Genomic DNA, 9927 nt, shown 5'->3' on the forward strand with positions numbered 1-9927 from the left:
ATTGTCAAAACATTTGCACAAAAAGTGTTGGCCGAAAATGTCAGTGGCCGGAAAAATGCGAACAATTCCTGACCAGTTCTGACCATGACACGCCTGTCAAATGTGTAATATTGTTCGGTATCTAAAATTCTGGCTTTCACATATCAAAGGAGATGTGCAAATTTCAGACAATTATTCGTAATTGGTTATGGCGTGCTTGGCAGCTCTCTCATAGTGCGACTAAGTGCAATAATTAATGGATGTTAAGCAAACAATTTCATGATATTACTTCCATTAACTCGCCACCAAAGCTTCTTTCAAAGTTGCAGCAATTTTGAAATGAATTAGGTATGGGCCAGAGAGTACTACAGTGACTGGCAAAAACAACAATAGTACGACTACTAAAAACATCAGCCCAAAGTTAAAATTGTACCCAACCAAAGTCTAGGCAAATTGCCTAACCTCTCGGCTCTCAGGGTGTGGCACTTTGGTTGAGGGGATTTCTAGGGGCTATGGAGGAGGGGTCCTTTCGGTTCGTTGGGTCTGCTCAAAAATAACAAACTTATTGTTTAGATTTTGCCAATGACAGTTTTCCATGGCCTTTTGTGTTCATCGAACTAAAAGTAAAGCATAACACACAGCCCGGACTAGCAGTTGGAGCAGCCCAAGCCTCTTGGTAGCTGGAAAATGGCAGCATTCCGGGTGCCTTCTCCAGATTTCCAGATGGTCTCCTCTTTTCTAGAATCCCAGCATAAATGTGAGTAAAATGCATTGCCAGCAATTGAAAATTAATGTATGTGTAATGTATGTGTAATGTGTCAATGTAGATTCTTTACCAAAAAGGAACTATCACCAAAAAAATTAGAGCGGAAATCATTCATCGATTTATGAGATACTACAAGGTATAAGGCGAGGATTATTTTTCTTTACTTAAAGTAAAATCTACAAGATAAGCATCATATGGAATACATTACAATATTAGCCAGATTATGGCTTTTGGGAGTCACTCAACTTGTTGGACACCCACAAGCACGCCTCCTGCCACTGACTGGCATTGCCACTCCCGCAGATACGCCCACTTTGGCACCCTCGCAGGAGCCAAGGATGCCACTCAAACACACTCCTCACAGACTCTAATTTGATCAGACTCAATTCAGGAGTCAGGCACAGGAGTGGCACTGCCAGGAGGACTGCCTGCCCCGAAGCTGTTACTCCTTGGCAGTGACATGACTGCTGGCATCGTGGCATACCTTTTGGCATTTGAAAGCTGTTTGCCGGCACGACAGCTGCTGTCGCATATTCCGTCACTTTGTTATTAACTGCGTTGCCCTTTTATTTTGTATTTATTTTCGTTCTTTTTATTTGCGAGTTATTTTTCACTCCCCCCAAACGAGGGACGAATATAATTCAGCTGATGTTGAGTTGAGGGAAAACCTGTCACTGTTCACCCGACAGATGACAGGATGAAGCCGGCAGGACGAAGCCAGCAGCCAGCATGTCTCCACGTGGTTGCCACAGATAAACTAATCTAATGACAATTTGCATTTGATTGCGAATTGGATTTGATTTGGCCGTTTCGCGTGTCAGGGTTTCAGAGTTTCAGATCGGAGAACAAAACGAGAATTAAAAAACCATCGTCACTTCATCTACAGTGCCAACTTGCTGCGGTCTCCCCATCGAAATTTGTTCAGTGTTTTTTTTGGTTCAGTTAGTACCAAAGGACTTCAACTTGATATAACACGCTCTCTGAACTTCTAACCGCAGTCGGTTTGGTTTTGGTACCATCCAGTTTAGTTCTGGCCATGGCTAGATAACTAAATAGAGCTGTTCCGTCCTGTTCCACTCGCATAATGGCCCACTTTCCGTTTCCGCTTTGTTCGGCAGAAACAAAATGGCTGCCAACTGACAACAACTGCCAACTTTCGTTCTGGTGTCTTTCGTTCGGGCCTTCATCAATAGCTCAAACGGAATAATTTTAATTGCAAAAGCGACCAACAATAGCAAACAAATTGCAGTGCCCACAGTTTCCGCTGGCACTCAGTTGGCCCTTCGGCTTCTGGTCAGCAATTCTCGGATCTGTTAGCTCCGCTTCAACAATTTTAATTGTAACTTTTGCCAACTGCTGCCAACTGCAGCCAAAACAGTAGTAAATAGAGTTCTTGCTCATTGCGGCTTTCCTTCAACTTTTATCGTAAAGTGTTACTAAATATTTGTATTTTAAAAGAGTTTAATAATAGAGGACAGGTAGGTAGATAAACTTCTCTAACCAAAAACATTGTAACCTTTCCTTAGGCCTATTTTATGAGACTGACCATCAACCTGGACATTTATCGGATGACACATTTTTTGCTCCTGCTGTTGTGCTGTTCGGTCGATCGGCAAATTTGCGGCTTTGCTTTCTTGTGTCAATTATTTAGCTGCTTTTTCCGCTGGCCCGGACTTGGTAACTGATTTTAATTGAACCTCATATACAAAGCAGGGCCAGGCTTCTCGCTAGTCAGCTTCCCGATTCGCTTCCCGATGCTACTGAACTCCAGATCAGCAGCTTTAGTCCCCAGTTCGCTGCCTTTTGGCTGCCCGATGCCGTCGATGCCGTTGCTATCGGGCCACTTTTATCGCCGGCCACATCTGCACCAAATAAAATAATTGAACGTTTTGCGATAAGCATCACCAGAAGAAGTGCACTGTGGAGTGGAGAGGGTAGAGGTCCGGCATCAGCTCCAGCTTCTCTTAGAGAAGCGGTCCCACTGGCTTCTTGGCTCCTGACTGGGATTCGTGTACAGCAAATGTCATGTTTACAGACCGCACTCAGCCGATTTGTGTCAAAGTTGAGTTTAGTATCTATAAAATTATATAATACACTTCCTGATTTCATTTTTTGTTGGTGATGGTGTTTTCTTTTTTACTTATACTTATATAGCATTGAAAAATGTAGTTCAGTGTCCGCAGGTTTGCTCTCCTTGTTGTTTTTACAAGCCAATGCCAATGCGGCATTGTTTGCTTTTTGGCCCTATGCTGGGACTGGGACTGGGACTGGATTTGCTTTTGGGTCCAAAGATCCCAGGCCTTGGCCATTGTGCTGCACCTTTTGTTGAACTTGTTAGGCCAGTTAAGGCCGCCACAAGGTGGTGAAGCCAAAAACCCCAGGTTCTTGACTCTGGAATTCGCTGGTGATACTTGCCAGATTTTGGTCCGATCAATTAAGGCTAATTTATAAGATTTTACCTTACTCTTGGGCTGTTAAGATGATTAACTTTTATTATGTTATATTATTATACTTTATTCTTAAAGATATCATACCTTTTATAAGGCGAAAGGCCTCAACGATGTGCCGATAAATACTTCCCAGTTAATAAATAACAGCCCCGGGAGGAGGCGGCTGATAGTCCTGCTGCACTGCTGGATTTTGATTAACTGTTGTCAAGGCTCGCGAATAAAAATAACCATGGCACGAGCTCTGGAACTGGAGCTCAACTGATGGCTCCCTTCGATTGTCGATGCTGCAAATTACTTATGCATTATTATAGCTTTGATTTCGGCTTACGTTGCCACGAAGCTTTAAAGCACAGTGAAAAAAATGGTCAAGACATTAGGGTTTCTTTGGTCTGAAAGACTAAGCCATTCAGGAAAAGGGTTTTATTCATTCTCTCAAAGTTTCCTTACATAATTTTCCATTAAAAACTATTTGGTATTCTTTATCCTGTTTCCCCAGTGTACTGAAGAGCTGGGCGCACGCTTATTTATCTTGATGTGGACGCATCCTCTCCATCTGCTGATGCTGCTGGTCAGACTCGAGTAGCGATTTTTCAACAGCGGCGCGTTATGCTGTCTTCATTGTGGCATTATCTTAGCTCTCCGCATCCTTTGTTTCCTTATTCCTTGATTTTTTTTCCTTTTCCCTTTTTTTATTTTGGGTGCATCCGTCAGTGGAGTGGCGACTGATAAGACTGGCCCTGCGAAGCTGCTACCATTTTTGCATTGTACGCTAAAATATTTCTCATGTAAGGGCCCCCAACCAGGTAACTTTGATTTGGCCATCGCGATGGGATTTCGCCTCCTTGCCTCCTTACCCCTGTCCTCTTGGCCCGCTTATTAAAGCACCAAAGGGTAGATCTTCTGGACTGATAACATTACGTATACGCCGAGCTGTCTTCCTGTATTTGTACATCTACCTTTCAGTCGCTGCCGCGGCCTGTGAATTATTTTTGACAACTCTCTGGTCATCGATTAAGCAGCTTAAGGCTTATCAGCCAGTCCAAAAAAGGCCAAATAAAAAAAAAGGGGAGCATTTCGGTGACTGACCCCTCGAATGAGATTAAATAAACAAGCAGCCCACTAAATAAATACTGCCTGGAATGTTAAACCAATAAACAACATAAATTTCGCGGAAGACATTGGGTTGTTCTTTGAACACTTCTGAAGTGCAGAGCTTGTAAAATCAATGAAATACCAATTGAAGGCAATAAGTTCAAGTTAACAACTCATTAAAAAGAAGCCAACAAATTACAAGACCCGTAACCTTTTGGCTTAAATAGACCCCATTCTTTAGTTGGCAGCTGCACGGGCCCAACTTCAAAGATCAGAATCAATTAATACAGGCTTTTTTTTTAAGTTTTTTTCTTTTTTGTTTCTCCTGTTGACTGACTCTACAAAATGCCAAGTTCAAATGGATTGGCATGGAACTCCCAGCTAAACGATTTATTAATGCAAACTGTCTATCGCCGTTGATGTGGTTGTGGTTTGATTCGCTTTTTTGTTTGTTTAATTGAAATGAATTCATTAAGCCTTTGATTTGCCTTGCAAATCGCTGGCCCCCAAGCTAGAGCTCAATCTTGGCCCGGCTAATGGGCACATCAAAGCGGAGCAGCTACCAACGTCATGGACGCTGCCTTGCAATAATTTAAGGCGAATTAAATATACGAAAATTAACTGCCGCAACAGTTGCTCCAATTCCAATTCCATTTCCATTTCCATTCCTACCCGGTTGCATGGCAAACGGAGCAACTGTTGCACGTTGCACGTTTTGCATGTCAGGAAAATTGCTTCATTTGTGTCCGCGCGAATGTCAACATGAACATGATAAAGCGACCAGACATAATGAGAGTGAGTGACTTGTAGGGCTAGGTCTTCACCCTTTCAACTGACTTTTAGGCCCAAGACTGGTCTATCTTAAAAGCACGAATGTACAGCCCAAAAAAAGTATAAGTTTTTTGGCTGTTTTTTGAAAATTTTAATTATTCCTCGAGGCAATTTGAAAGGTTTTCCGAGAAGGCTTAAACGGGTTTATAATGCCAACTCTTTTGACAACAAAACTTTTCAATTTTCCTAGCCCAGCAGCCAGTTAGGATTACGTGACTAAAAGAAAACCAAGTTCTCCCATTTTTCGGCCGTGCCACAAAACTAAACTATTGCAGGTCCTGATCAATAGCCTCCCTGATGGAATCTCCGGTTAATAGCACGTGCTTATCGGAGAATATTGCCTCAAATTGTGTCGCCATCGAGTGGGCTATAAAAAATGAATTCACACTCGAGATTCCTTGAAAAGTGCTTGGCCAACAATGTGGAATTATATGCCATGGAGGGTGGGGGATGCCCAGCCAGGGTGCTGGGGCAATTATGCAATTGTTTGTGCAGCAAATAAAATCAAGAGGAAACTTTTCCGAAACGCTCCGATCGGTCGGTGAGAGATACCGACGACGGAGACAGTCCGACAGGAGTAGTTGTGTGTGTTCTGGCGGACTAAAAACTCCAAATCGATATGCAAATAACTGAATGAGGCTTTACACACAAATCGCAAAAAACGAGCTAAGTTGCCACGCCCCCCGCTTGAGTCTCCCCAAGGAAGCTGCCGCCTCTTCTTCTACATCTTTGGCAAAAACAAAAAGCCGTTTTGACCAAATTCGTTGTTGGCCTGAACCTGCATTCGGTCAGATTTGGATTCTCTGGATCCATTGGATTTGTATCCATGGTGGTCTTCCGTGGGTATTTGATTGTTTTTGTCGTTGTTGGTTTTGTTGCTGTTGCAATTGCTATTGCTACCAATTGTGCATGCAATTTATTTTTAAAGAAATAATTGCTTTGCCGTATGTTGCCAGGCTGGAAGGCTGGCTTGCTGGCTTCCCTCTGTGGCTGCCACAGTCTGCCTGCGATTATGCAAATATTAGTAGACCGTCGTCGTAGTCGGAGTTTTTGCTCTTTTTCATTCGAAATTCCTATATAATAATAAGGAACGGCAAGTGAAAGAGTGGCCTGGTGTTTGCATATAATCTAATTTGAATTTGAATTTACGGGCGAGCACTTGACACTGCCCCCCATTTATAGTCCCCAAATAAATATACTTTTTGCATAAATCAATTATTGTGTGGCAAAATGGAAAACAATTCACAGATTCTCACATTAGTTTCCAAGGCGAGACTATTTATGACTTTGCCTGAAAGTATGCTGTACATCTTTTCTCCAAATTCATAATTCATAAAGATTTCAAACATTTTGTTTTCTAAAATCTTGAGAGAATTTTCTGGTTGTTAAAGAAGATAAATAAAATAAATTCTTTTAAAGCTTATCACCTTGTGATTTTATTCATGAGTAAGTTTCTTCTTGATTTAATAGCTTTCTCTGTTTTACAGAGAAAACTGACGGATAGCAATCGCCAAACATTGAAATACAAACCGAATTCGTTTGCAGTTCCACGAATTCCCTCCTTCCTCAAACATTTTCCGCCCCAAAAAACCCGCAACTTTCAGCGAGAACTTTAAAAAACACGCCAATTCATTTATTTTATTCGACTTTTTTGGTTGGGCTGGGCTTTTTTCTGTCTTATTTTTACTGCCTTGCCTGGTTAATGAAAGTGCCAGCAAATGAAATTGGCAACACGTTATCCGCTGGCCGTATGTGGGCTCTGAGCAAAAGTTTATCTTATAAAACAACAACAAGCACTTAAGTGTTATATGCCACCGTATTACAAATGCCGGGACTCAAAACACTCCATGGCCTCTGAGATGATGGTATGGTGGTATGGTGGCCTGAAGTGTGGAATCGTTCTGCAGTTTTCTGTTCCTTTTGCCTCCCAAAAGGCAACGCAGCATAAAATGAAGAAAGCTGATAAGAAGCCCTGCCAGAGACAGAGGCCAGGGCAGCGAAATTACTGCCCGCATATGAGGAAACGAAATCCACGAAATTGAATGCTGGCCAGGTGACAGGCACTGATACTCCAGTGAGACTTCCCCCCACAGGTGCAAAAACTGTTGTGGCCAAAAAATCGGGGCACATATTAGCAATTGCCTGGGGCCAAAACATTTTGACATGGGTTGCTGGGTTTGCTGGGTTGCTGGGTTGTGGTGTAGGTGAAATGGAGGTCTCTGATCGGAGGTCTGAGGTCTCCGAGTGGATCTCCCTTTCCACGCCTGGGTGTTGCACCCATATCATTTACCCCAAACTGACAACTGGCGTTAAAGAAAGAAAGTCTCTGCCATCGTTGGGTTTCGGTTCGGTTCTGGCACGGAGTCACAAATCATAACGTATCATATCGCCTCATATCGCGGTATAATTTTAATGAGTTGCAGCAGCGGTGTCAAGAAATGTATTCCTCACTTTTATTTATTTTTGCCAATTTCCTTATCTGTTGCACGTTTATGCATTCGTTTTAATTCCTCCTTTTTTTGGGGTCAAAACTTATCAAGGAAGCGTCATTGTCTGTCCGTCTTTGTCAGAAGTGTTTACGATATGTTTCACACAAAAAAATACCATCGCAGAACGACTGTTGAATTACCTTTCAAAGTTGCAACTTTTATGAATAATTTGGTATTTAGGAAATTGCCTGGCAAACTCATCAAACTTTTTATTAGGAATAAAAATATGATTACTTATTTAAAGTAATAATGGATAATAATACATATGATGAATTGGGAATGCCCTGTGGCATTTCTTGGGCCCAAATGCCAGCGGACCAGAAGGTGCAACATTGCCAATTAGCAGCTGCGGCCATCAGGCACCGCCATGCAAGCATTTTCGCTTGTTTGGCCAGTTTGGCCAAAAGCAAAGCCCAAGCCAAAGCCACTTCTGTCACATAATAAATTCATAACAAATCACACACGGAACACACACCACAACACGGGGCAGAACATGCGACATTATAATGCCACATTATGTTGCCAGTGCGTGAAAGAACCGTGCATCAGAGAAGAGCAGAGCAGCGCAGAGCATCGTTGTGGCAATAAATCAAAAATCCGCATTTGTACACAAAACGTGGTCTAAGCCACGTCTCGGGTTGTGTCGATTCTTCGATTCGATGGAGTCCCCAAGGCTGTAAAATGCTGCGTGCATCTGCTATTCGCAAAATTATTACACTTGACATGATTGAATATGCCGGCGAGTATCGGGGCAGGTTTTCCTGGCTTCCCTTCCTCGAAAGGAGGGGTTTCTGTTCCAGTGTTACATAGTTTTTGAGCGGACAATTCCCGTTTCTGGGTTGTAAGTGGTGTTGCAAGTTGACATGACGCATAATTGTAATGTTACACTGTTGAAAATAAAAGATAATTTATTTTTTAGACCATGATTTAAATGTCAAAATTACATATTTGTTTTAGTCCTGAACTGGACCTTCAACGCCTCACATACACATAAGCTCTCTCCGCAGGATTCCACAGGCTCTTAGCTCTAAAGAGTCAGCAACACCTCGTGCCACGTCCCAACTGTGCAGGAACCATGTGGTATTCCATTAGAAACAATCAGCGGATGGCTTTGATCAAACAGGGCTACAAAATCCTAGCCGAGTACCGGCTGGTGCAGGACCACTTGAAGAACATCTACGCCATTCCCAGTTATGCCAGTGGACTGCACTGGTTCGGAGTGATATTCGTGCACAGTGGAATCTATGCGGGGAGCATGTTTCGCTTCTCGATATTGTTGCCGGAAAACTTTCCCGATGACACCATCCTGCCCACGGTGATCTTCAATGCGGCGATCTTCCATCCGCACATCTGTCCGCACTCTAAGAGCCTGGATCTGGGGCCCTGCTTTAAGGAGTGGCGCAAGGATCAGCACCACATTTGGCACCTACTCCGGTATATTCAGGCCGTTTTCGCCGATCCCGAGGGCAGTATCTGCACTGGAAAGTCCCCATCCGGCGATCTTGTCGTCCTCGATGAGGTAAACAACTTGGAGGCCCTCAACATGCTGGCCAAGAGCCGGCCGGAGTACATAAAACGGATTCAGGAACTGGCCATATCCTCCCGTAGGCATATGTACGACAAACCCATGATCGAAGACCCGCACTATATCATTGTGGAGCCTTACTGCGCTGAGCGGCATCTGAGGTTCATGGAGCAGCTGAAGAGTCCCAGCTGGCGGGAGGCCACATGTGAGGATGATTCCCCGCCTGCGGAGCTCCTGGGTCACATCGATTCCTCCAGGCAGCTGGACGAGGATGAGGCCAATCAGCGGGGGAAGCTTCAAGCCGCTACTACGGATCTTCAGCATGGGGCTAGGTGTTCAGTGGCACAATGAAAGGAAGCTGAAACATGTCATGAACAAACACCAATACTAAATAAATTTAATAAATTTTAATTATTTATTAGAGTTTTGACTTAAGACTTTGTGAAGAGCTTTGTGAATGTCATCTTTCAGGTGCAATAATCAAAATAATAATAATTATGACTCCGACGTCCGTTGGCAAAGTGAAATGCATTCCCGAACGCATTTTAAGTCTTGCATGCAATGCTTCCCATTAAGAACACTGTGGCTAAAAATCTTAGCAGCAAACTGTAGCTTTCCAAGAGCTTTTATTCTACTTTGGCATAACCTATATGACTAACCACAAGTGTCGGCGAGTGAATAAAAAGCCTGCTTTTGCATACAACTCGGTTCCAAGGGAGCCGTCGTCGTCAGTTGGCGCAAATATACAAAAGTGACAATCTGATTTATCACTGCACTTTGCCAGCAACATCGTCC

The 9927-nt window shown here is 43.2% G+C and overlaps 1 protein-coding gene across 1 annotated transcript; it reads left to right on the top strand.

Annotated features, from left to right (window-relative positions):
* Positions 1-8493: 8493 nt before the first annotated feature.
* On the top strand, positions 8494-9543 carry LOC6496002 (protein crossbronx-like). The gene has a single exon (XM_001959983.4). The coding sequence runs from the start codon at positions 8683-8685 to the stop codon at positions 9481-9483; it is 801 nt and encodes a 266-aa protein (XP_001960019.1). The 5' UTR covers positions 8494-8682; the 3' UTR covers positions 9484-9543.
* The last annotated feature ends 384 nt before the right edge of the window (positions 9544-9927 follow it).

Source organism: Drosophila ananassae, chromosome 3L, assembly GCF_017639315.1.
Source record: "Drosophila ananassae strain 14024-0371.13 chromosome 3L, ASM1763931v2, whole genome shotgun sequence".
In the NCBI taxonomy this organism is placed as follows: Eukaryota; Metazoa; Arthropoda; class Insecta; order Diptera; family Drosophilidae; genus Drosophila; species Drosophila ananassae.